Here is a 27,734-nt window from a genome sequence, read left to right as displayed (position 1 = left end):
GGCTGCCGTTGGGTGGGCTCTTGTATTGTCCCAGCTGCTCCCTTTAGTCTGATTTCTTGTTGTTGTTTAACAGGAGGTTTGTCGTGAGCAAGGACAATGTTGTTTTGATGTATCACGCTCCTGGCAAGACCCGGGAGTTTAACGCCTTCGTCCTGGATAAAAGTTACTTTGGACCCTATGATGAGACGACTTGTATCGACTGGACTGATGATTCAAAGTAAGAAGCACTTTATACACAGCTCCTTTCAACCCCTTGATGTCCCAGGCAGACGGTGCACTCACTGTCATAAGGAAACACAACAGCCCACCTGTACACAGCAAGACCCCATAAACACATTCCTGATAACGACCAGATGGATCAGTGCTGGGACCTTTGCTGTTTGTAGTATACGTAAATGATTTGGAGGAAAATGTAACTGGGCTAATTAGTAAGTTTGCAGACGACACTAAGGTTGGAGGAGTTGCAGATAGTGAAGAGGATTGTCAAAGGATACAACGGGATATAGATCGGTTGGAGACTTGGGCGGAGAAATGGCAGATGGAGTTTAATCCAGACAAATGCGAGGTAATGCACTTTGGAAGGTCTAATACAGGCAGGAATTATACAGTAAATGGCAGAACCCTTAAGTGCATCGATGGGCAGAGAGATCTGGGTGTACAGGTCCACAGGTCACTGAAAGTGGCAACGCAGGTGGATAAGGTAGTCAGGAAGGCATATGGCATGCTTGCCTTCATTGGCAGGGGTATTGAGTATAAAAACTGGGAAGTCGTGCTGCAGCTGTATAGATCCTTGGTTAGGCCACACTTGGAATATTGCGTGCAATTCTGGTCGCCACATTACCAGAAAGATATGGAGGTGTTGGAGAGGGTGCAGAGGAGGTTTACCAGGATGCTGCCTGGGCTGGAGGTTATTAGCTATGAGGAGAGGTTGGAGAAACTCGGATTGTCCTCACTAGAGCGACGGAGATTGAGGGGCGACTTGATAGAAGTTTACAAAATTATGAGTGGCATGGACAGAGTAGATAGTCAGAAGCTTTTTCCCAGGGTGGAAGAGTCAATTACCAGGGGACATAGATTTAAGGTGAGAGGAGAAAACTTTAGAGGAGATGTGCGGGGCAAGTTTTTTACGCAGAGGGTAGTGAGTGTCTGGAATTCGCTGCCAGAGGAGGTGGTGGAAGCAGGTACGATAGTGGTGTTTAAGAGGCAGCTTAACAAATACATGAATAGGATGGAATAGAGGGATACGGACCCTGGAAGTGCAAAATGTTTTAGTTTGACAGGCAATATGATCGGCGCAGGCTTGGAGGGCCGAAGGGCCTGTTCCTGTGCTGTACTTTTCTTTGTTCTTTCTTTGTCTGTTAGTATCTGTGGAGAGAAGTTAATGTTTCAGACTTTTCAGAATTGAAAGAAATCAGTGATGAACAGTGTTTAGAAAGGAAGAGAGAGGTAAGGAAGACCATGACACAGGCACGGCTGCACACCTGTGGACAGAAGTAAAGGAGGTGACTTAATAAAGTCGTGGGGTAAGAGAACAGAGCTCTGGATAACACCTAGGCTTATGATGATGGAGTGCCCAAGTTAATGGTGATGGGATAGGAAGTCAAGGGATGAACCTTCAACTACAGCATGGATGGAGCAGTTTGAGATGAAATTAGGTAGCCATGAACAATTGAGAAAGCAGAAAATAAATTAAAAAGCAGCATGTTGGCGCCCAGCATTTGTACACTAGGAAAATTAATTTGACCCATTTATCTTGTTATGCCACTTGACAACAGTATGCATTTATGTAGTGTTTATTTATTTAGTGCCTTTAACATAGTAAAATGTCCTGGGGAACTTCACAGGAGCATTATCAAATGAAATTTGACACCAAACCACATGAGAAGATATTAACACAAATGACCAAAAGCTTAGTTAAAGAGGTAGGTTTCAAGGAGTGTCTTGAAGAAGGATGGAGAGGTTTAGGGAGGGAATTTCAGAGCTTGGGGCCTTAGCAGGTGAAGGCACAAACTACCAATAACAATGTGATTAAAATTGGGGATGCTCAAGAGGCTGGAATTGGTGACGTGTGGATATCTGAGGGTTGTAGGGCTGGGGGTAGGTAGAGGTAGGGAGGGATTTGAAAACAAGGATGAGAATTTTAGTGGGATATGTCTTTATATCTCTTTATGGGGTATGTGGAACATTCCTTGTTCCTGTCCTACTCCGGCCCCCTCCCACAACTCTTTCTCCGGTACATCGATGATTACTTCGGTGCTGCTTCATGCTCTCGTTGGGACCTGGAAAAATGTATTAATTTTGCTTCCAATCTCCACCCCTCTATCATTTTCACATGGTCCATCTCTGACACTTCCCTTCCCTTCCTTGACCTCTCTGTCTCAATTTCTGGTGGTAGACTGTCCACCAATATCCATTACAAGCCTACCGACTCCCACAGCTACCTCGACTACAGCTCCTCACACCCCGCTTCCTGTAAGGACTCCATCCCATTCTCTCAGTTCCTTCGCCTCCGTCGCATCTGTTCTGATGATGCTACCTTCAAAAACAGTTCCTCTGACATGTCCTCCTTCTTCCTTAACCAAGGGTTTCCACCCACGGTCGTTGACAGGGCCCTCAACCGTGTCCGGCCCATCTCCCGCGCATCCGCCCTCACGCCTTCTCCTCCCTCCCAGAAACATGATAGGGTCCCCCTTGTCCTCACTTATCACCCCACCAGCCTCCACATTCAAAGGATCATCCTCCGCCATTTCCGCCAACTCCAGCATGATGCCACCACCAAACACATCTTCCCTTCACCCCCCCTGACGGCATTCCATAGGGATCGTTCTCTCCGGGACACCCTGGTCCACTCCTCCATCACCCCCTACTCCACAACCCCTACTCCACAACCCCCACCTATGGCACCTCCCCATGCAAACGCAAAAGATGCAACACCTGCCCCTTCACTTCCTCTCTCCTCACCGTCCAAGGGCCCAAACACTCCTTTCAAGTGAAACAGCCTTTCACTTGCATTTCCCCCAACTTAGTCTACTGCATTCGTTGCTCCCAATGCGATCTCCTCTACATTGGAGAGACCAAACGCAAACTGGGCGACCGCTTTGCAGAACACCTGCGGTCTGTCCGCAAGAAAGACCCAAACCTCCCTGTCGCTTGCCATTTTAACACACCACCCTGTTCTCTTGCCCACATGTCTGTCCTTGGCTTGCTGCATTGTTCCAGTGAAGCCCAACGCAAACTGGAGGAACAGCACCTCATCTTCCGACTAGGCACTTTACAGCCTTCCGGACTGAATATTGAATTCAACAACTTTAGATCTTGAACTCCCTCCTCCATCCCCACCCCCTTTCCGTTTCTTCCCCCTTCCTTTTGTTTTTTCCAATAATTTATATAGATTTTTCTTTTCTCACCTATTTCCATTATTTTTAAATCTATACCTGTAATGCCCTGTTAGTCTTTCCACCCCACCCCCACTAGAGCTGTACCTTGAGTGTCCTGCCATCCATTCTTAATTAGCACATTCCTTTAGATAATATCACCACCTTCAACACCTTTGTTCCTTTGTCTGTGACATCTTTTGATTATCTGCTCCTATCACTGCTTGCTTGTCCCTACAACCACCCCACCCCCAACTTCTCTCTCTCTCTCTCTCTCCCTCTCTCCCTCTCTCCCTCTCTCTCTCTCTCTCTCTCTCTCTCTCTCTCCCTCTCTCCCCCCCCCCCCCCCCCCCCCAACCCCCACCTTAAACCAGCTTATATTTCACCCCTCTCCTAATATTACTCAGTTCTGTTGAAGGGTCATGAGGACTCGAAACGTCAACTCTTTTCTTCTCCGCCGATGCTGCCAGACCTGCTGAGTTTTTCCAGGTAATTCTATTTTTGTTTTTGATCTATGACACTGATGGTTTGAGCCGAGGTTATCGAGTTTCAGGAGTGAGGCTTCAACCCACAAACTCTGAGAGGGGGGGAAATTCTCCCTCTATGTGTCAGGGTCACACAGAGAGAGCTGCTCAGGCTGGCATTATCTCCAGTTTCAGTTGGACTGTGTGTTGTGTTGCAGGTGTTTTGCTGTGGGCAGTAAGGACAGCAGTACCTGGGTGTTCGGAGCTGAACGCTGGGCCAACCTCATTTACTACTCGCTCGGGGGACACAAGGATGCCATCGTCGCCTGCTTTTTCGAAGGGAAGAGTTTGGATGTGAGTAGCTGTCAATCCCGTTCACTCCCCTAGTGGAACACATGCCCCCCTCCCCCCGACATCACTCGGTATTCGATGTTGTCAGCCAGTGCTTGGCCTCAGTGTCCAGGGTTAGGGTGGAGGGGGGCTGTAGTTTGAATGACTGTCTGGTATGAGGATGACTTTGCTGTGGTTCTAAGGGAGATGTTTGTTGCTGCAGATCTATACCCTGAGTCAGGATGCTACCCTCTGCGTGTGGCAGTGCGATACAGAAACCGAGGATCTCCAACCCCAGCTCCCCAAGAGCAGCAAGAAATTAGACAGCGATCAGAGTGAAGAACTCGGGGCGCAGAACAAGGATGTGATTCATGGGAAAAGGGAATCCGAGCAGGAGAGGATTGGGAGAGTGAAATATACACGTGTTGGAAAGTAAGACATGATCCAGACACGCTCTGTATCCTCTGTCTCTTCCACAATGTCTCAATCTGCAACTATCTCTGGCTGACTCTCTGCCTCTCCCCATTTCTGCCTCGCTCCCCACCCCGGCCTCGCTCCCCACCCACCCCGGCCTCGCTCCCCACCCACCCCGGCCTCGCTCCCCACCCACCCACCCACCCCCCTACCCCGGCCTCGCTCCCCACCCACCCACCCCGGCCTCGCTCCCCACCCACCCACCCCGGCCTCGCTCCCCACCCACCCACCCCGGCCTCGCTCCCCACCCACCCACCCACCCACCCCGGCCTCGCTCCCCACCCACCCCGGCCTCGCTCCCCACCCACCCACCCCGGCCTCGCTCCCCACCCACCCACCCACCCACCCACCCCGGCCTCGCTCCCCACCCACCCACCCACCCACCCACCCCGGCCTCGCTCCCCACCCACCCATCCACCCAGGCCTCGCTCCCCATCCACCCACCCCGGCCTCGCTCCCCACCCACCTACCCCGGCCTCGCTCCCCACCCACCCACCCCGGCCTCGCTCCCCACCCACCCACCCCGGCCTCGCTCCCCACCCACCCACCCACCCACCCCGGCCTCGCTCCCCACCCACCCACCCACCCACCCCGGCCTCGCTCCCCACCCACCCACCCACCCACCCCGGCCTCGCTCCCCACCCACCCACCCACCCACCCCGGCCTCGCTCCCCACCCACCCACCCCGGCCTCGCTCCCCACCCACCCGTCCACCCAGGCCTCGCTCCCCATCCACCCACCCCGGCCTCACTCCCCACCCACCCACCCATCCATCCACCCACCCACCCACCCATCCACCCCGGCCTCGCTCCCCACCCACCCACCCCGGCCTCGCTCCCCACCCACCCACCCACCCCGGCCTCGCTCCCCACCCACCCACCCACCCCGGCCTCGCTCCCCACCCACCCACCCACCCACCCCGGCCTCGCTCCCCACCCACCCCGGCCTCGCTCCCCACCCACCCACCCACCCACCCACCCCGGCCTCGCTCCCCACCCACCCACCCACCCACCCACCCCGGCCTCGCTCCCCACCCACCCACCCACCCACCCACCCCGGCCTCGCTCCCCACCCACCCACCCACCCACCCCGGCCTCGCTCCCCACCCACCCACCCCGGCCTCGCTCCCCACCCACCCACCCACCCATCCACCCAGGCCTCGCTCCCCATCCACCCACCCCGGCCTCGCTCCCCACCCACCCACCCCGGCCTCGCTCCCCACCCACCCACCCCGGCCTCGCTCCCCACCCACCCACCCTGGCCTCGCTCCCCACCTCTGTTGCCCCTGAGGTGCCCACGCTCTACTGCACTGCCTGAGGCATGCCCGCTCTCTCTCCCTGTAGCTCTCGCTCACTCTCTCTGTAGTTCTCTCTCTCTGTAGCTTTCTCTCTGTAGCTCTCTCTCTCTCTCTCTGTAGCTCTCTCTCTCTGTAGCTCTCTCTCTCTGTAGCTCTCTCTCTCTCTGTAGCTCTCTCTCTCTCTGTAGCTCTCTCTCTCTCTGTAGCTCTCTCTCTCTCTAGCTCTCTCACTCTCTGTAGCTCTCTCTCTCTAGCTCTCTCTCTCTGTAGCTCTCTCTCTCTCTCTCTAGCTCTCTCACTCTCTGTAGCTCTCTCTCTCTCTCTAGCTCTCTCACTCTCTGTAGCTCTCTCTCTCTCTAGCTCTCTCTCTCTCTCTGTAGCTCTCTCTCTCTCTCTGTAGCTCTCTCTCTCTCTAGCTCTCTCACTCTCTGTAGCTCTCTCTCTCTCTGTAGCTCTCTCTCTCTGTAGCTCTCTCTCTCTCTCTGTAGCTCTCTCTCTGTAGCTCTCTCTCTCTGTAGCTCTCTCTCTCTGTAGCTCTCTCTCTCTCTCTGTAGCTCTCTCTCTGTAGCTCTCTCTCTCTGTAGCTCTCTCTCTCTGTAGCTCTCTCTCTCTGTAGCTCTCTCTCTCTCTCTCTAGCTCTCTCTCTCTCTGTAGCTCTCTCTCTCTCTGTAGCTCTCTCTCTCTCTGTAGCTCCCTCTCTCTCTGTAGCTCTCTCCCTCTGTAGCTCTCTCTCTCTCTGTAGCTCTCTCTCTCTCTAGCTCTCTCTCTCTCTGTAGCTCTCTCTCTCTCTGTAGCTCTCTCTCTCTCTAGCTCTCTCTCTCTCTGTAGCTCTCTCTCTCTGTAGCTCCCTCTCTCTCTGTAGCTCTCTCTCTCTCTCTGTAGCTCTCTCTCTCTCTGTAGCTCCCTCTCTCTCTGTAGCTCCCTCTCTCTCTGTAGCTCCCTCTCTCTCTGTAGCTCTCTCTCTCTCTGTAGCTCTCTCTCTCTCTGTAGCTCTCTCTCTAGCTCTCTCTCTCTCTGTAGCTCTCTCTCTCTCTGTAGCTCTCTCTCTCTCTCTAGCTCTCTCTCTCTCTGTAGCTCTCTCTCTCTCTGTAGCTCTCTCTCTCTCTGTGGCTCTCTCTCTCTGTAGCTCTCTCTCTCTCTGTAGCTCTCTCTCTCTCTGTAGCTCTCTCTCTCTCTGTAGCTCTCTCTCTAGCTCTCTCTCTCTCTGTAGCTCTCTCTCTCTCTGTAGCTCTCTCTCTCTCTCTAGCTCTCTCTCTCTCTGTAGCTCTCTCTCTCTCTGTAGCTCTCTCTCTCTCTCTGTAGCTCTCTCTCTCTGTAGCTCTCTCTCTCTCTGTAGCTCTCTCTCTCTGTAGCTCTCTCTCTCTGTGGCTCTCTCTCTCTGTCGCTCTCTCTCTCTGTAGCTCTCTCTCTCTCTGTAGGTCTCTCTCTCTCTCTGTAGCTCTCTCTCTCTCTGTAGCTCTCTCTCTCTCTGTAGCTCTCACTCTCTCTGTTTCTGATTTTTGCCTCAGTATTTTAAAATCCTTTTGTCCCCCCCAAGGTATTTCTTCAATAAAGAGAACGATTTCAATGACCTGACAGCTGCTGCCTACCATAAGATAACTCACCTCCTGGTCACTGGCTTTGCTTCAGGGATATTCCACCTTCATGAGCTGCCAGAATTTAACCTCATCCACTCCCTCAGGTAAAGCCGAAGGGTAGGACGGTGTGAAATGGGGAGGGCAGAAAACTGGGGGTATTAATTACCCCGCGAGTACCTGTGGGCAGGTTAGAATTGGCTGCTGGGAAGGTTTGGGAGGTGGTGAATAGTCGGGATGATCTCTCTCCATTGAAGTTACCAAAGCTCCATGACTAAAATTGTCAGGAACAGGGAAGCCAGCTTCACTGCTCCGCCTCCACTCACAGGAGCTCAGAAGAGATGGGGGGATTGTATCAGACCCCAGCCTAGGGGGAATGTTGCATGGCTCTCCAGCCTCCTGTATTGTGCCAGCTCCTGATTCCCATTGTCTCTCCAGTATTTCAGACCAGAGGATTGAGTCCATTTCCATTAACGTGTCCGGGGACTGGATTGCCTTTGGGTGCCCAGGTGAGAAAGTGTTTGCTACATTCGCAAAGACAGAATAATGTATCAAGGTTTGCTTATGATTCTAAGCGAGGTGGAAAGGTAAGCTGTGGGGAGGACACAGAGACTGGAGCCATGGCGAGAGACTGGAGTACGTGATCTCAGTGACTGAGAGGATTATGGACTCAGAAACTTAGCTCAAGATGAAATATGACAAAGACTAGTTCATCCTCAAGCTTGTGGGGAGACAGTGGCGAAGTGTCATGTTGCTGGGCTAGTAATCCAGAGGCCCAGGCTAATGCTTTAGGGATGGCAGCTGGGAATGTATATCGGGAATATAAAGCTAGTCTCAGTAATGGTGACCATTAAACTATCATCGATTGTCCTACAAACCCACCTGGTTCACTGTCCTTTAGGGAAGGAAATCTGCCGTCCTTACCTGGTCTGGTCTACATGTGACTCCAGACCCACAGCAATGTGGTTGATTCTTAACTGCCTGTGGAATAGCCTAAGCCGGGCAATTAGGGGTGGGCAGCAAATGCTGGCCTGGCCAGTGATGTCCATGCCCCATGAAAGAGTAAAGAAAAACAAAGTTGCTAAGGGACAAGGGAGTCTGTACCTAGGGAATGGCGTTTATAATAGAGACTTTGACTTCAATCTTCCCAAATTTAATTGGAGGAATTTTCTGTTCACCCGGTACTGTAGATCAGATAAGCGGTCTGATATTGTAGGAAGAGTGGAGGAGTCGAGAGAGGTGGTGGTGAGGTCGAGCTGGGTGTCCTCAGTGTACATGTGAAAGCTAATGCTGTGTCTTCAGGTGATGTCACCGAGGGGCAGAATGCAGATGAGAAATAGGAGGGGCCAAGGATATACCCTGGGCAGATACCAGAGGTAATGGGGCGGGAACAGGAAGAGAAGCCGTTGCAGCAGAATCTCTGGCCACGATTAGATAGATAAGAATGGAACAGGTGCGAGCAACCCCACCCAGCTGGACAACAGTGGAGAGGAGCTGAGGGGAGGATGGAGTGGTCAAACTGTGTTAAAGGAGGGCTAGTTCACCTTTGTCACAGTCACAGAGGATCTCATTTGTGACTTTAATCAGAGTTATTTCAATACTGTGGCAGGGGCAGAAACCTGATTGGAGGGATTCAAACATGGAGTTTCAGGAAAGATGGGAACGGATTTGGGAAGTGACAATGTGTTGGAGGAGGAAGGGATTGAGGGGAATGGTGAGAACGTGGGTTTGTGGGATATGGAAGAGGTGGGGTTGAAGCCCTGGTGAGCAGGTAGTGATTGGGATTGAGGGGTATAGTGATGATTTGGTATTACTGGTTTACTGCTTTAACTGTGATCTGTTTGTTTCTGTGGAGCTGTCTGTCAGATTGAGGGATGCCACTGGCACCGCGGTAATATTTATTGTGCTTGTGTTTCAGCTCTGGGGCAGCTCTTGGTCTGGGAGTGGCAGAGTGAGTCCTACGTGCTCAAACAGCAAGGACACTTCAACAACATGGTCGCCCTCTCCTACTCTCCAGATGCTCAATATGTGGTCACAGGAGGAGATGATGGGAAGGTGAGATCTTCTCTATACCTATACTCTATACTCGTTTTGCCTTTGTGAAGGAGCCCAGTCACTTCATTCAGATTCAAGCATTGACAAGGGATGGTTTCACTGAGTGGCTTTTCCATTCTTTACGGAATGTGGGTGTTGCCCCACGAGAATGTCGTGGTGCTGAGCTGCCGCCCTCAACCGCTGCAGTCTTTCTGTAGCAGTTTGATACAACTGAGTGGTTTGCTGGGCCATTTCAGAGGCAGTTAAGGGTCAACCACATTGCTGTGGGTCTGGAGTCACATGTAGACCAGACCAGGGAAGGACGGTAGATTTCCTTCCCTAAAGGACATTAGTGAACCAGATGGATTTTTACAGCAATCGATGATAGTTTCATTGTCGCCGTCACTGTGAGTTGCTTACAATTCCAGAGTTTTATTAATCATTTGAATTTATTAATTAAATTTAAATTCTATCAGCTGCCCATGGTGGGATTTGAACCCATATTCTCAAAGCATTGGCCTTACCCTCTCCATTACTAGTTCAGTGATATTACCACGAATACCTCAGTCTCCCCATGCTTCGAATTCTCTCAAAGAATTAGCTCAGGAAGTGTTGCACGTTCAGTTATTGCTATTCTTCACTTACTACTGTCTTGTTTATTTTGTCAGTTAAAGGCTACTTCAAAAGTGCAAGTGGTGGGATTGAGGGACATGGGGGAAGGTGGGTAGATGAGGCTGAGGGATATGGGGGAAGGTGGGGCTGAGGGATATGGGGGAAGGTGGGGCTGAGGGATATGGGGGAAGGTGGGTAGGTGAGGCTGAGGGATATGGGGGAAGGTGGGGCTGAGGGATATGGGGGAAGATGGGTAGGTGGGGCTGAGGGATATGGGGGAAGGTGGGGCTGAGGGATATGGGGGAAGGTGGGTAGGTGGGGCTGAGGGATATGGGGGAAGGTGGGTAGGTGGGGCTGAGGGATATGGGGGAAGGTGGGGCTGCGGGATTATGGGGGTAGGTGGGGCTGAGGGATATGGGGGTAGGTGGGGCTGAGGGATATGGGGGAAGGTTGGTAGGTGATCTTTAAAACGGTGTTTGCTATCCCTGTGGCCTATTGCTGTTGTTCGATCTCTGGTACAATGGCTGGTCCCCTGGGTTGGAATGCTGTTGTTGGTTGGTTCCCTGTGACTAACCTGTGCCATCTGCCTTTTGATCAGGTGAAGGTTTGGAATACGAGCAGCGGTTTCTGCATCGTGACATTTACTGAACACACGAGCGGTGTTACCGCAGTGACCTTCAACTCCACTGGCTTTGTGGTGCTCAGTGCCTCTCTGGATGGGACAGTCCGAGCATTCGACCTTCACAGGTGAGTCTTCAGTGGGTTTGGCTTGGCCTCCACTTTGTTCAGGTTGTGTGCATCTTGCAGTTGATACTGACACTGGTACCTCCTCAGATACTGAAACAGTCTGTGACCATATGCAGCAAGACCTTTTTCTTTAATATCCTTTCATGTGATGTGGGCTTCGCTGGCTGGGCCAGCATTTATTGCCCATCCCTAGATGCCCTTGAGAAGGTGGTGGTGAGCTGCCTTCTTGAACCGCTGCAGTCCATGTGGTGTAGGTACATCTACAGTGCTGTTAGGAAGGGAGTTCCAGGATTTTAACCCAGCGACAGTGAAGGAACGGCGATATATTTCCAAGTCAGGATGGTGAGTGACTTGGAGGGGAACTTCCAGTTGGTGGTGTTCCCATTTACCTGCTGCCCTTGTCCTTCTAGATGGTAGTGGTCATGGATTTGGAAGGTGCTGTCTAAGGAGCCTTGGTGAATTCCTGCAGTGCATCTTGTAGATGGTACACACTGCTGCCACTGTGCGTCGGAGGTGGAGGGAGTGAATGTTTGTGGATGGGGTGCCAATCAAGTGGGCTGCTTTGTCCTGGATGGTGTCAAGCTTCTTGAGTGTTGTGGGAGCTGCATTCATCCAGGCAAGTGGGGGGTATTCCATCACGCTGCTGACTTGTGCCTTGTAGATGGTGGACAGGCTTTGGGGAGTCAGGAGGTGAGTTACTTGTCGCAGGGTACCTAGCCTCTGACCTGCTCTTGTAGCCACAGTATTTATATGGCTAGTCCAGTTCAGTTTGTGGTCAATGGTAACCCCCAGGATGTTGATAGGGGGGGATTCAGTGATGGTAATGCCATTAAACATCAAGGGGCGATGGTTGGATTCTGTCTTGTTGGAGACGGTCATTGCCTGGCACTTGTATGGTGCGAATGTTACTTGCCACTTGTCAGCCCAAGCCTGGATATTGTCCAGGTCTTGCTGCATTTGGACATGGACTGCTTCAGTATCTGAGGAGTGGTGAATGGTGCTGAACATTGTGCAATCATCAGCCAAAATCCCCACTTCTGACCTTTTGATGGAATGAAGGTCATTGATGAAGCAGCTGAACCCAAACTGGGCATCAGTGAGCAGGTAAGTGCTGCTTGATAGCACTGCTGATGACCCCATCCATCATTTTACTGATGATTGAGAGTAGACTGATGGGGTGGTAATTGGCTGGGTTGGATTTGTCCTGCTTTATTTGGACATTATCCAGGCTTGGGCTGAGAAGTGGCAAGTAACATTTGTGCCACACAAGTGTAGATAATGACCATTTTCAGAGAGAATGTAACCATCAACCCATGATATTCAATGGCATTACCATCACTGAATCCCCCACTATCAACTTCCTGGGGTTACCATTGACCAGAAACTGAACTGGACTAGCCATATAAATACTGAGGCAGTTATTGGTGTTTGGGGGCCATAGAGGTTTACAGCACAGAAAAAGGCCCTTCGGCCCATCGAGTCTGTGCCGGTCAAACAAGTACCTAATGATTCTAATCCCATTTTCCAGCACTAGGTCCTTAGCCTTGTATACTATGGCATCGCAAGTGCACATCCAAATACTTCTTAAATGTTATGAGGGTTTCTGCCTTTACCATCCTTTCAGGCAGTGAGTTCCAGATTCTCACTACCCTCTGGGTGAAAAAATTCTTCCTCTCATCCCCTCTAAACCTCCTGCTCCTTACCTTAAATCTATGCCCCCGGTTATTGATCCCTCCACCAAGGGGAAAAGTTCCTTCCTGTCTACCCTATCTATGCCCCTCATAATTTTATACACATCAATCATGTCCCTCTCAATCTCCTCTGCTCCAGGGAAAATAACCCCAGTCTATCCAACCTCTCCTCATAACTAAAACTCTCCAGCCCAGGCAACATCCTGGTAAATCTCCTCTGCACTCTCTGCAGTGCAATCACATCCTTCCTATAATGCGGATTCCAAAATTGCATGCAATACTCTAGCTGTGGCCTAACCAGCACTTTATACAGTTCCAGCATAATCTCCCTGCTCTTATATTCTATGCCTCGGCTAATAAAGGCAAGTGTCCCATATTCCTTCCTAACCACCTTATCTACCTGTCCCCTACCTTAAGAGACCAGTGGACATGCACACCAAGGTCTCTCTGGTCTTCGGTACTTCCCAGAGTCCTACCATTCATCATGTATTCCCGTGCCTTGTTTGTTCTGCCCAAGTGCATCACCTCACACTTATCCGGATTAAATTCCATTTGCCACTGATCAGCCCATCTGACCAGGCCGTCTATATCCTCCTGTAATCTAAGGCTATCCTCCTCACTATTTACCACCTCACCAATTTTCATGTCATCCACAAACTTACTGATCAACCCTCCTACATTCAAGTCGAAATCGTTTATATATACCACAAACAGCAAGGGGCCCAACACTGATCCCTGTGGAACCCCACTGGACACAGGCATCCAGTCACAAAAACACCCCTCGACCATCGCCCTCTGCTTCCTGCCACTCAGCCAATTCTGGATCCAACTTGCTATATTGCCTTGGATCCCATGGGCTCTTACCTTCATTATCAGTCTCCCATGCGGGACCTAAGCAAAAGCCTGGGGTATTTGAGACAGTGTTGGGGACCTGGGGTATTTGGGACAGTGTTGGGATCCTGGGGTATTTTGGACGGTGTTGGGGCCCTGGGGTATTTGGGGCGGTTTTGGGTATTGGGGGGGTATTTGGGACAGTGTTGGGATCCTGGGGTATTTTGGACTGTGTTGGGTCTCAGGGGCATTTGGGACGGTTTTGGGTATTGGGGGGGTATTTGGGGCAGTGTTGGGGCCCTGGGGTATTTGGGGCAGTGCTGGGGCCCTGGGGTATTTGGGGCGGTGTTGGGGCCCTGGGGTATTTGGGGCAGTGTTGGGGCCCTGGGGTATTTGGGGCAGTGTTGGGGTCCTGGGGTATTTGGGGTGGTGTTGGGTCTCAGGGGCATTTGGGACGGTTTTGGGTATTGGGGGGGTATTTGGGGCAGTGTTGGGGCCCTGGGGTATTTGGGGCGGTGTTGGGGTCCTGGGGTATTTGGGGCGGTGGTGGGGTTTGGGGGTATTTGGGACGATTGTTGGGGTTTCGGGGGTATTTGGGACGGTTGTTGGGGTTTGGGGGTATTTGGGATGGTTGTTGGGGTTTGGGGGTATTTGGGACGGTGTTGGGGTTTGGGGGTATTTAGGACGGTTGTTGGGGCCCTGGGTATTTGGGACGGTGTTGGGGTTTGGGGGTATTTGGGATGGTGGTGGGGTTTTGGGGATATTTAGGACGGTGTTGGGGTTTGGGGGTATTTGGGGCGGTTGTTGGGGTTTGGGGGTATTTGGGACAGTGTTGGGTTTTGGGGGTATTTGGGACGGTTTTTGGGGTTTGGGGGTATTTGGGACGGTGGTGGGATTTGGGGGTATTTGGGACGGTGGTGGGATTTGGGGGTATTTGGGACGGTGGTGGGGTTTGGGGGTATTTGGGACGGTGGTGGGGTTTGGGGGTATTTGGGACGGTGGTGGGGTTTGGGGGTATTTGGGGCGGTGCTGGGGTTTGGGGGTATTTGGGACAGTGTTGGGGTTTGGGGGTATTTGGGATGGTGTTGGGGTTTTGGGGGTATTTGGGACGGTGTTGGGGTTTGGGGGTATTTGGGACGGTGTTGGGGTTTTGGGGGTATTTGGGACGGTGTTGGGGTTTGGGGGTATTTGGGACGGTGTTGGGGTTTGGGGGTATTTGGGACGGTGGTGGGGTTTGGGGGTATTTGGGACGGTGTTGGGGTTTGGGGGTATTTGGGACGGTGTTGGGATTTGGGGGTATTTGGGATGGTTTTGGGGTTTGGGGGTATTTGGGATGGTGCTTGGGTTTGGGGGTATTTGGGACGGTGCTGGGGTTTGGGGGTATTTGGGACAGTGTTGGGGTTTGGGGGTATTTGGGACGGTGTTGGGGTTTTGGGGGTATTTGGGACGGTGTTGGGGTTTGGGGGTATTTGGGACGGTGTTGGGGTTTGGGGGTATTTGGGACGGTGTTGGGGTTTGGGGGTATTTGGGACGGTGTTGGGGTTTGGGGGTATTTGGGACGGTGGTGGGGTTTGGGGGTATTTGGGACGGTGTTGGGGTTTGGGGGTATTTGGGACGGTGTTGGGATTTGGGGGTATTTGGGATGGTTTTGGGGTTTGGGGGTATTTGGGATGGTGCTTGGGTTTGGGGGTATTTGGGACGGTGCTGGGGTTTGGGGGTATTTGGGACAGTGTTGGGGTTTGGGGGTATTTGGGACGGTGTTGGGGTTTGGGGGTATTTGGGACGGTGTTGGGGTTTGGGGGTATTTGGGACGGTGTTGGGGTTTGGGGGTATTTGGGACGGTGTTGGGGTTTTGGGGGTATTTGGGACGGTGTTGGGGTTTGGGGGTATTTGGGACGGTGTTGGGGTTTGTGTGGGTTGATGTATCTGACCGGTTTGAGCCGCTCTGATTGGTGGGGTTCAGAGTGAAGCTGTTGAAGCAACTTTTCATTTCTTCACAGGTATCGAAATTTCCGCACATTCACATCACTAAGACCAGCTCAATTCACCTGCTTGGCTCTGGATACGAGTGGGGAGATTGTCTGTGCTGGTTCACATGATTCCTTTGAAGTATTCGTGTGGTCGATGCAAACTGGACGCTTGCTCGATGTACGTATGGAATTTATTAGTTACTGCTACGGACTGTATATTTCCAGTCTCTATACCTGGAGAGACGCAGGGAGACTCCAGTCTCCGAGTGGCCGGCAGTGAGACTCCGGTCTCCAGATAAGCAGGAAATCCCACAGACTAGTTAAGCAATCTTAAACATTCACTCCCTCCACCACTGATTCACAGTAGCAGCGTGTATACCATCTACAAGATGCACTGCAGGAATTCACCAAGGCTCCTTCGACAGCACCTCCCAAACCCACGACCGCTACCATCTAGAAGGACAAGGGCAGCCAATAGATGGGAACACCACCAGCTGGATGTTCCCCTCCAAGCCACTCACCATCCTGGAACTCCCTCCCTAACTGCACTGTAGGTGTACCTACACCACAGAGACTGCAGCGGCTCAAGAAGGCAGCTCTCCACCACCTTCTCGAGGGGCAATTAGGGGTGGGCAATAAATGCTGACCCTGTCAGTGATACCCACATCCTATTAATGAATTTAAAAGAAAAGTGGAAATTACTTATTTCAGCCCAAAATCCTCCAAACAGAGAGTGCTAATGGCCATGCAGTTTGGGGGAAGGAGATGATCTGCTAGATAAGGCTGTGGTGCGGGAGCAGTTGGACCCGGGGGGAGAGGGGGTGGAACTATGGCTGAAGCAAAAGGGAGAATGGGGGCTGAAGATGGTGCATGTTTGAGAGCAGCAGCCTCGTGCTGGGTGGGACAGGTTACCTGCAGTGTATGCTAACTCAAAAGTTTCATTCTGTTTAAACCACTTCTTTGCAGGTTCTGGCGGGACATGAAGGTCCGATCAGCAGCCTGAGCTTCAGCCCATCGCACGCACTCCTGGCTAGTGCCTCATGGGATAAGACAGTGAAATTGTGGGATATGTTTGACAGCTGGAAAACCAAAGAAACCCTGGTCCTGAATTCTGATGGTGAGGCAGCAGCTTTCATGTAAACAGAGAGAGAGAGGGACTTTTTATTAACTCAGTCACAGGATGTAGGCTTCACTGGCTAGACCAGCATTTATTGCCCATCCCATTGCTACCCAAGAATCTATCCACCTCTTCCTTAAAAATATATCAGGCTCTGGTTCCTTTGCAGGAAGAGAGTTCCAAAGTCTAATGACCCTGTGAGAGAAAAAATTTTACCTCTTCCCTGTCTTAAATGGGTGACCCCTTATTTGTAAAGAGTGACCGTAGTTCTAGATTCATCCACACGTGGAAACATCCTCTCCACATCCACCCTGTCAATACCCCTCAGCATCTTATATGTTTCAATCAAATCGCCTCTTACTCTTCTAAACTCCGGCGGATCCTTTGAATGCGGAGGCTGGTGGGGTGAAAAGTGAGGACAAGGGGGACCCTATCATGTTTCTGGGAGGGAGGGGAAGGGGTGAGGGCAGAGGTGTGGGAGATGGGTCACAGCTGAGGGCCCTGTCAACCACAGTGGGGAGGGGGGAGGGAAAATCGGTTAAGGAAGAAGGAAGACATGTCAGAAGCGCCGTTTTGGAAAGTGGCCTCATCTGAACAGATGCGACGGAGGCGAAGGAACTGAGAGAATGGGATGGAGTCCTTACAGGGAGCGGGGTGTGAGGAGCTGTAGCCGAGGTAGCTGTGGGAGTTGGTGGGCTTGTAATGGATATTGGTGGACAGTCTATCACCAGAAATGGAGACAGGTGTCAAGGAAGGGAAGGGAAGTGTCAGAGATGGACCATGAGGGGTGGAAATTGGAAGCAAATCGATAAATTTTTTCAGGTCCAGACGAGAGCATGAAGCGGCACTAAAAGTCATTGATGTACCGAGAAAAAAGTTGTGGGAGGGGGCCCGAGTAAGACCCAGAACAAGGAATGTTTCACATTTCCCACAAAAAGACAGGTGTAACTTGGGCCCATGTGTGTATCTATAGCCACACCTTTTATTTGGAGGAATCTTTTAACTTAAACACAGTTGATTCACCTTTCCTGCTGGGTTTTTGTGTCTTGGAGGAATGGATATATGTGGTAGATCATGTAATACTTCTCTAAACACCAGCCATTGACTGTTTACCATCAAATTTTTTAGTGTATTTTCCCAATCCACCAGAGCCAACTTGCCCTTCATAACTTCATAGTTTCCTTTGTTCCGATTTAAGACCCTAGTTTCAGAATGAACTGTATCACTTTCCAACTTAATGTAAAATTCTATCATATTATGGTCACTATTTCCTAATGGCTCCTTTTCAGCAAGGCTGGAAATTAGCCCTTTCTCATTACATGATACTGAGTATAAAATAGCCCGATCCCTAGTTGGCTCTTCGACATACAAGGTGAATAACCCATCTCGTATGCACTCCAGGAATTCATTCTCCACAGTATTAGTGCTAATTAAGTTTACCCAGTCTATTTGTAAATTGAAAGTGCTCATTATTATTGTAATTCCTTTGTAAAGTGTAGCTCTAATTTCCTGATTTATACTGTGCACAATGTTATCACTACAGTTTCGTTGCCTTTGGTGCTACAAATATCTCCCTGAGAGAGAGAGAGGGGGACTGAGACACACCAGTCAGTGTATCTCCCTGAGAGAGAGGAGACTGAGAGACACCAGTGTATCTCCCTGAGAGAGAGAGAGAGAGAGAGAGAGGGTGGACTGAGAGACCAGTCAGTGTATCTCACTGAGAGAGAGGGGACTTAGAGATACCAGTGTATCTCCCTGAGAGAGAGGGGACTGAGAGATACCAGTGTACCTCCCTGAGAGAGAGGGGACTGAGAGATACCAGTGTACCTCCCTGAGAGAGAGGGGACTGAGAGATACCAGTGTACCTCCCTGAGAGAGAGAGGGTGGACTGAGAGACCAGTCAGTGTATCTCCCTGAGAGAGAGAGGGTGGACTGAGAGACCAGTCAGTGTATCTCCCTAAGAGAGAGGAGACTGAGAGACACCAGTGTATCTCCCTGAGAGAGAGAGAGAGGGTGGACTGAGAGACCAGTCAGTGTATCTCACTGAGAGAGAGGGGACTGAGAGATACCAGTGTATCTCCCTGAGAGAGAGGGGACTGAGAGATACCAGTGTATCTCCCTGAGAGAGAGGGGACTGAGAGATACCAGTGTACCTCCCTGAGAGAGAGAGGGTGGACTGAGAGACCAGTCAGTGTATCTCCCTGAGAGAGAGGGGACTGAGAGACACCAGTCAGTGTATCTCCAGTCAGAGAGAGAGATGAAATTTAATGCGAAGTGTGAAGCAATATATTCTGGTAGGACGCGCTGTATGAGGAGAGTCTATATGAACAAATGGTACAGTTTTAACAAGAGTGTAGGAGCAGAGAGATCTGGGATGTATGTACACGAATCTTACAAGGTGACAGGAAAATCTGAGGACTCTATAAAAAAAAATCAAGATATTTGGCTTTCTAAATCAGGAAAGAATTTTTAAACATTTTTTCACAGGGTGTGGGCCTCGCTGGCTACACCAGCATTTTTATTGCAATTTTTTCAGTACAACAGTAAGGATGAAAGTTAAACCTTTATAAATCGCTGCTTTGCCCCAGCTGGAGTATAGTGTCCAATTCTGGGCACTGTACTTAGGAAGGAGTTTGAGGCCAGGAGAGGGTACAGAGGAGATTTACCAGAATGGTATCAGGGATGAAGGAGTTCAGTTAACGTGGAGAGAAGGTTAAGAGGCTTGATAGAGGTTCAAACTCAATAGGGTTTTTATAGAGTAAATAAGGAGAAATAGTTTCTTGTGTTAGTAGGGTTGCTTTGCAGAGAACACATATATAAGATCACCGGCAAAAAAGATGAGAATTTTTTTTCACGCGGTGAGTTGTTGTGATCTGGAATGTGCTGCCTGAATGGGTGGTGGAAAATGATTCAATAATAACTTTCAACAGAGAATTGAATAACTAAGAGGTCGCCCATTTAAGACAGAGATGAGGAGAATTTTTTTCCCTGAGGGTAGTGAGTTTAACTCTCTTCCTCAAAAGGCAGTGGAAGAGTCTTTGAATATTTTTAAGCCAGAGGTAGATAGATTCTTGATAAACCACAGGAAGACAGGCTATCGGGGGGAGGCAGGAAGGTTACAATCAGATCAGCCATGATCTTATTGAATGGCTGAGCAGGCTTGAGAGGCTGACTGGCCGACTCCTGCTCCGAATTCGTCAGTACGTATGGTTGTAAATACATGAAGGGGAAAATTTTGCAGGATAATGGAGAAAGACCAGGTGAGTGGGACTAATTAGGTAGCTGTATCGGAGAACCAGTATAGGCAACCCTATGCAATGGGATTGCAGTTTAATATGTGTGAAACATTACACGATGTGCTACAAAGACTTGTGCAGTTTGAAGTGTAGTTACATCCAGTGATGTCTCAAGCTGAGGGAAGAAGCCTTGTCCAATCCTGTAGTCTGATTAGACGATATCTCTGCGGCACTCTGTCTCTGACCTGTCCAACTGATCTCCATTCACAGTCCTGAACGTCGCGTTCCGCCCAGATGGGAAGGAGTTGGCGGTTGTCACACTGGATGGTCAGATCACCTTCTGGGATCATCAGAACGCAGTGCAGATTGGCTCCATCGAAGGCCGCCATGACCTGCAAATGGGCCGCAAGGAACTGGATAAGATCACAGCGAAGCAGGCAGCTAAGGGCAGGTGACTGCAATGGGGCGGGGAAAGGTCATTATGCATAGCGAGGCGGTGCTGGTTATCAACATGGAGGTCTGTGTATGTTGTTGATCCACTTGCTCTGTTCTCAGGTCATTCTCCACCCTGTGTTACTCGGCGGACGGACAGTCAGTGCTGGCTGGAGGACACTCCAAGTTTGTTTGTATTTACAATGTTAAAGAGCAGCTCCTTGTGAAGAAGTTTGAGATATCCTGTAACCTGTCTCTGGATGCAATGGAGGTGAGTGATCCCTTGGGAGGCACCAGCACTGAAACATTTACAGGAAGGATAAAAGATGCTGGAAGCAGATATCTCAGCTACACATTTTCACACCTTTCTTCCGGTGAGGACTCCATTCCACCTCCCAGTTTCCCTGCCTCTGTCCCATCTGTTCTGGTGCAAGCTTCTGATATGTCTTCCTGTTTCCTCAACTGAGGATTCCTTCTTCACTGTGGTAGACAGGACCCTTGATCGTGTCCACCACATTTCCCACAACCTTTCCCCTCCCAGAACCTCAGTGGGGTTCCCCTTGTCCTCACTTTCACCGCCCGCCCCAACCTCCATATTGAGTGGATCTTTTTGCCACCTCCAACATTATGTCATCCCCAAACACACCTACCACTCCCCGCCCCCAAACACATCTACCCCTCCCCACCCCAAATACATCTACCCCTCCCCGCCCCCAAACACACCTACCACTCCCCGCCCCCAAATACATCTACCCCTCCCCACCCCAAATACATCTACCCCTCCCCGCCCCCAAACACACCTACCACTCCCCGCCCCCAAACACATCTACTCCTCCCCACCCCAAATGCATCTACCACTCCCCACCCCAAACACACCTACCCCTCCCCACCCCAAACACATCTACCCCTCCCCACCCCAAACACACCTACCACTCCCCGCCCCCAAACACATCTACCCCTCCCCACCCCAAATACATCTACCCCTCCCCGCCCCCAAACACACCTACCACTCCCCGCCCCCAAATACATCTACCCCTCCCCACCCCAAATACATCTACCACTCCCCACCCCAAACACACCTACCCCTCCCCACCCCAAACACACCTACCCCTCCCCACCCCAAACACATCTACCCCTCCCCACCCCAAATACATCTACCCCTCCCCACCCCAAATACATCTACCTCTCCCCACCCCGAATACATCTACCCCTCCCCGCCCCCAAACACACCTACCACTCCCCGCCCCCAAACACATCTACCCCTCCCCACCCCAAACACACCTACCCCTCCCCACCCCAAACACACCTACCACTCCCCGCCCCCAAACACACCCTCCCCTCCCCACCCCAAACACATCTACCCCTCCCCACCCCCAAACAGCAGCTGTCCTTCTTTTCCCTCCTTACTGTCCAAGGCCCAAAACACTCTTTCCAAGTGAGGAAGTGATATTTTACTACTTTCAATTTAGTCTACTGTATTCACAGTTCATGACATGGTCTTCTCTACGTTGGGGAGACCAAACGCGCACTTTTGATAGTTTTGTGGAACGCCTGCATCCAACCTGCACCCTGACCCTGAGCTCCCTGCCGCCTCTCATTTTACTTCCTCACTTTGCTCTCGCACTGACTTCTCTCTCCTTGGTTTCTGTTCCAATGAAGCTCAGTGCAGGCTCGAGGAACAGCACCTCATCTTTCGATTAGGCACTTTACAGCCTTTTGGACTCAACATTGAGTTCAACAATTTTAGACCATAACATCTACTCACATTTCATTGGACAGCAGCTGTTGCGATGATTTGCCTTTCGCATTGACACCTCTTCTAGACACACCTTGTCCCATTAACCATCCCCCTTTTCCTTGCACCATGAAACCTTTCATCATTTAATCTCTCCAGCTTCTACCCTACCCACAGACATTCCTATTTGTTTTTTCCTCCTGTCCTCCCTTTCCCTGCCTCTCTGCTTGCTCGATACCTCATAAATTTCTAACTTTTCCCAGTTCTGGTGAAATGTCATTGGCCTAAAATGTTAACTCTGCTTCTCTCTGAAGCTTCCAGACCTGCTGAGTATTCTCAACGTTTTCTATTTTTCTTTCAGATTCCCAGCATCTACAGTATTTACACTTCAATTTTCCCATTCCCCCCACTGCTGTCTCTCACTGGGGTACGGGTTCCACACACACTGACTCTCACTGGAGTACGGGTTCCACACACACTGACTCTCACTGGGGTACGGATCCCACACACACTGACTCTCACTGGGGTACGGGTCCCACACACACTGACTCTCACTGGGGTACGGGTCCCACACACACTGACTCTCACTGGGGTACGGGTCCCACACACACTGACTCTCAATGGGGTATCGGCCCCACACACACTGACTCTCACTGGGGTATGGGTCCCACACACACTGACTCTCACTGGGGTATGAGTCCCCCACACACACTGACTCTCACTGGGGTACGAGTCCCCCACACACACTGACTCTCACTGGGGTACGGGTTGGAATGGAAGAATAATGTGCTGAATAGCCCTTATTGCTGACTGCTCAATGTTCTCACAGATGCATGGTTCTATTGCAGGAGTTTCTGGATCGTAGGAAGATGACCGAGTTTGGAAGTTTGGCTTTGATAGACGATGGTGCTGGAGATGAGGATGGAGTGGCGATCAGTCTGCCAGGAGTAAAGAAAGGTAAAAGAGTGTGGGAGCCCAGTGGCAGCGAGGTTTGAGTGCTCATGAGAGAATTCAGTGCAGAGGGGGAAGGAGATGCCAGTTCTTATGTTTTCTCAACTTCCAGAACTGGTTCAAGGCTTTAATCAGGCGAGCGGCCCGGCTGCTGTTTGGAGAGCGGCCCGGCTGTTGGAGAGTTTTAAGATTTCATTCCTCTAAATGGTGGTATTAGTTTAAACCAGTTCTGGGGAGTTATAAGCATTACATAGATTTATATAAAAACAAAAAACTACTGCGGATGCTGGAAATCCAAAACAAAAACAGAATTACCTGGAAAAACTCAGCAGGTCTGGCAGCATCGGCGGAGAAGAAAAGAGTTGACGTTTCGAGTCCTCATGACCCTTCAACAGAACTCAGTAATATTAGGAGAGGGGTGAAATATAAGCTGGTTTAAGGTGGGGGGGTGGGGGGAGAGAAGTTGGGGGTGGGGGGTGGTTGTAAGGACAAGCAAGCAGTGATAGGAGCAAATAATCAAAAGATGTCACAGACAAAGGAACAAAGAGGTGTTGAAGGTGGTGATATTATCTAAGAGAATGTGCTAATTAAGAATGGATGGCAGGACACTCAAGGTACAGCTCTAGTGGGGGTGGGGTGGAAAGACTAACAGGGCATAAAAGGTATAGATTTAAAAATAATGGAAATAGGTGAGAAAAGAAAAATCTATATAAATTATTGGAAAAAACAAAAGGCAGGGGGAAGAAACGGAAAGGGGGTGGGGATGGAGGAGGGAGTTCAAGATCTAAAGTTGTTGAATTCAATATTCAGTCCGGAAGGCTGTAAAGTGCCTAGTCGGAAGATGAGGTGCTGTTCCTCCAGTTTGCGTTGAGCTTCACTGGAACAATGCAGCAAGCCAAGGACAGACATGTGGGCAAGAGAACAGGGTGGAGTGTTAAAATGGCAAGCGACAGGGAGGTTTGGGTCTTTCTTGCGGACAGACCGCAGGTGTTCTGCAAAGCGGTCGCCCAGTTTACGTTTGGTCTCTCCAATGCAGAGGAGACCGCATTAGGAGCAACGAATGCAGTAGACTAAGTTAGGGGAAATGCAAGTGAAATGCTGCTTCACTTGAAAGGAGTGTTTGGGCCCTTGGACGGTGAGGAGAGAGGAAGTGAAGGGGCAGGTGTTGCATCTATTGCGTGGGCATGGGGAGGTGCCATAGGTGGGGGTTGAGGAGTAGGGGGTGATGGAGGAGTGGACCAGGGTGTCCCGGAGGGAACGATCCCTATGGAATGCCGTCGGGGGGGTGAAGGGAAGATGTGTTTGGTGGTGGCACCATGCTGGAGTTGGCGGAAATGGCGGAGGATGATCTTTTGAATGCGGAGGCTGGTGGGGTGATAAGTGAGGACAAGGGGGACCCTATTATGTTTCTGGGAGGGAGAGGAAGGTGTGAGGGCAGATGCGCGGGAGATGGGCCGGACACGGTTGAGGGCCCTGTCAACGACCATGGGTGGAAAACCTCGGTTAAGGAAGAAGGAGGACATGTCAGAAGAACTGTTTTTGAAGGTAGCATCATCAGAACAGATGCGATGGAGGCGAAGGAGCTGAGAGAATGGGATGGAGTCCTTACAGGAAGCGGGGTGTGAAGAGCTGTAGTCGAGGTAGCTGTGGGAGTCGGTAAGCTTGTAATGGATATTGGTGGACAGTCTCTCACCAGAAATTGAGACAGAGAGGTCAAGGAAGGGAAGGGAAGTGTCAGAGATGGACCATGTGAAAATGATGGAGAGGTGGAGATTGGAAGCAAAATTAATACATTTTTCCGGGTCCAGACAAGAGCATGAAGCAGCATCGAAGTAATCATCGATGTACCGGAGAAAGAGTTGTGGGAGGGGGCCGGAGTAGGACTGGAACAAGGAATGTTCCACATAACCCATAAAGAGACAGGCATAGCTGGGGCCCATGCGGGTACCCATAGCCACACCTTTTATCTGGAGGAAGTGAGAGGATATAGATTTATAGCTTGGCTAGTTAAACCACTTTGTATAAGTACTGACAACGGCTGAGTGATATTTCTAAACTTGAGCCTATTTACACAAACGACCAATTTAAGGCGATCAGTTGACCTCGTAACATGTCTCATTTACGTTTGTCTGTAGCGACACATAACACACAGGGACCCGTCCTCTGCAAACTAATGGAATCTGTTCAAGCCTTGCACCTTTTCTTCAATTACCTGGGAGCTTGGGGGGCCTAAAGTTCCCCGTTGCTATCTCCATGGCGACCCCTCAGCCAATCAGAGTCAACTTGCCAACCAGTCAGCTCCCTTTTCTCCTGTAGTGTTGTGACTTTTTGAAATTTGATGAATGTAGAAAAAAGGGATTAAAAAAAGGGTGAGGATGGAGGAGAGAGTTCGTGGTCTGAAGTTGTTGAACTCAATATTCAGTCCGGAAGGCTGTAAAGTGCCTAGTCGGAAGATGAGGTGCTGTTCCTCCAGTTTGCGTTGAGCTTCACTGGAAGAATGCAGCAGGCCAAGGACGGACATGTGGACATGAGAGCAGGGTGGAGTGTTGAAATGGCAAGCGACAGGGAGGTCTGGGTCATGCTTGCGGACAGACCGAAGGCGTTCTGCAAAGCGGTCACCCAGTCTGCGTTTGGTCTCTCCAATGTAGAGGAAACTGCATTGGGAGCAACGAATGCAGTAGACTAAATTGAGGGAAGTGCAAGTGAAATGCTGCTTCACTTGAAAGGAGTGTTTGGGCTCTTGGACGGTGAGGAGGGGGGAAGTAAAGGGGCAGGTGTTGCACCTTCTGCGGTTGCATGGGAAGGCGCCATGGGAAGGGGATGAGGTGTTGCGGGTGATGGATGAGTGGGCCAGGTTGTCCGGAGGGAACGATCCCTGCGGAGTGCTGAGGGGAAGATGTGTTTGGTGGTGGCATCATGCTGGAGTTGGCGGAAATGGCGGAGGATGATCCTTTGAATGCGGAGGCTGGTGGGGTGAAAAGTGAGGACAAGGGGGACCCTATCATGGTTCTGGGAGGGAGAGGAAGGTGTGAGGGCAGAGGCATGGGAGGTGGGTCAGACACGGTCGAGGGCCCTGTCAACCACAGTGAGGTGGGGGGGCTGGGTGGGGAAACTTCAGTTAAAGAAGAAGGAAGACATGTCAGAGGGGCCATTTTGGAAAGTGGCATCATCAGAACAGATGCGACGGAGGCGAAGGAACTGAGAGAATGGGATGGAGTCCGTACAGGAAGCGGGGTGTGAGGAGCTGTAGTCGAGGTAGCTGTGGGAGTCGGTAGGCTTGTAATGGATATTGGTGGACAGTCTATCACTAGAAATAAAGAGAGAGAGGTCAAGGAAGGGAAGTGTCAGAGATGGACCATGTAAAGGTCATAGAGGGGTGGAAATTAGAAGCAAAATTGATACATTTTTCCAGGTCCAGACGAGAGCATGAAGCCTGAGAGCCCCTCTCAGTGCTGCTCAGCCTCTGCATGGTCAGTCTGCCAGACAACAGGTTTTCCAGCATTTTCTGTTTTTGTCTCAATCATTGAGTATGTTCAAGACTGAGATCGATAGATTTCTACATATTAAAAACATCAAGCGATACAGGAATAGTGCAGGGAAATGGTGTTGAAGTACAAGATTATCCCTGGAGTGGGCCAGAAGGGGCAGCTCCTGTTTCTTACGTTCTTAGGTAACGGGAGCTGGGTGACGGTGTGGAGTAGTTTAACGGGAGCTGGGTGACGGTGTGGAGTAGTTTGACGGGAGCTGGGTGACGGTGTGGAGTAGTTTAACGGGAGCTGGGTGTTGGTGTGGAGTAGTTTAACGGGAGCTGGGTGACGGTGTGGAGTAGTTTAACGGGAGCTGGGTGACGGTGTGGAGTAGTTTAACGGGAGCTGGGTGACGGTGTGGAGTAGTTTAACGGGAGCTGGGTGACGGTGTGGAGTAGTTTAACGGGAGCTGGGTGACGGTGTGGAGTAGTTTAACGGGAGCTGGGTGACGGTGTGGAGTAGTTTAACGGGAGCTGGGTGACGGTGTGGAGTAGTTTAACGGGAGCTGGGTGACGGTGTGGAGTAGTTTAACGGGAGCTGGGTGTTGGTGTGGAGTAGTTTAACGGGAGCTGGGTGACGGTGTGGAGTAGTTTAACGGGAGCTGGGTGTTGGTGTGGAGTAGTTTGACGGGAGCTGGGTGACGGTGTGGAGTAGTTTGACGGGAGCTGGGTGACGGTGTGGAGTAGTTTAACGGGAGCTGGGTGTTGGTGTGGAGTAGTTTAACGGGAGCTGGGTGTTGGTGTGGAGTAGTTTAACGGGAGCTGGGTGACGGTGTGGAGTAGTTTAACGGGAGCTGGGTGACGGTGTGGAGTAGTTTAACGGGAGCTGGGTGACGGTGTGGAGTAGTTTAACGGGAGCTGGGTGACGGTGTGGAGTAGTTTAACGGGAGCTGGGTGACGGTGTGGAGTAGTTTAACGGGAGCTGGGTGATGGTGTGGAGTAGTTTGACGGGAGCTGGGTGACGGTGTGGAGTAGTTTAACGGGAGCTGGGTGACGGTGTGGAGTAGTTTAATGGGAGCTGGGTGACGGTGTGGAATAGTTTATAACGGGAGCTGGGTGACAGTGTGCTCCCCCGAGGCAGCTGCTTTCTGTGATATATCACACTGCCAGTAGCTGTAAATTGTGACACGTTCAATGCAATCATTTAGTTCCGATTGTTTGCCTGTAAAAAGGTGAACCGGTGAGATTGTGGGCTGTGGTGTTGAGATATGCACCAGGACTTCCTCGGTTTAGTTGTATCTGTGTGGTGTGAAATGGAAAAGCATTTGGCGTTTGACTCTGGGCTCAGTTGATGGTAGTTGGAATATGTCCTGTGCTCTAACTAACTCTGTCCTGTCTT

The 27,734-nt window shown here is 50.8% G+C and overlaps 1 protein-coding gene across 1 annotated transcript in view; it reads left to right on the top strand.

The window, feature by feature from the left end:
* Positions 1 to 27,734, top strand: part of pwp2h (PWP2 small subunit processome component) — a 54,756-nt gene that overhangs the window by 13,333 nt on the left and 13,689 nt on the right. The window contains exons 2-13 of the mRNA XM_078560485.1: positions 74 to 217; positions 4,057 to 4,192; positions 4,392 to 4,600; positions 7,477 to 7,620; positions 7,952 to 8,022; positions 9,432 to 9,568; positions 10,758 to 10,906; positions 15,429 to 15,576; positions 16,365 to 16,515; positions 20,022 to 20,202; positions 20,307 to 20,454; positions 22,767 to 22,875. Coding sequence (XP_078416611.1) covers positions 74 to 217; positions 4,057 to 4,192; positions 4,392 to 4,600; positions 7,477 to 7,620; positions 7,952 to 8,022; positions 9,432 to 9,568; positions 10,758 to 10,906; positions 15,429 to 15,576; positions 16,365 to 16,515; positions 20,022 to 20,202; positions 20,307 to 20,454; positions 22,767 to 22,875 — 1,727 coding nt within the window. The remainder of the gene's footprint in view (positions 1 to 73; positions 218 to 4,056; positions 4,193 to 4,391; positions 4,601 to 7,476; positions 7,621 to 7,951; positions 8,023 to 9,431; positions 9,569 to 10,757; positions 10,907 to 15,428; positions 15,577 to 16,364; positions 16,516 to 20,021; positions 20,203 to 20,306; positions 20,455 to 22,766; positions 22,876 to 27,734) is intronic.

The sequence above is a fragment of the Cetorhinus maximus genome, chromosome 16 (genome assembly GCF_964194155.1).
Source record: "Cetorhinus maximus chromosome 16, sCetMax3.hap1.1, whole genome shotgun sequence".
Taxonomy (NCBI): domain Eukaryota; kingdom Metazoa; phylum Chordata; class Chondrichthyes; order Lamniformes; family Cetorhinidae; genus Cetorhinus; species Cetorhinus maximus.
Note: the sequence above shows the minus strand (reverse complement) of the source record. Positions and strands in the feature narration are given on the sequence as shown.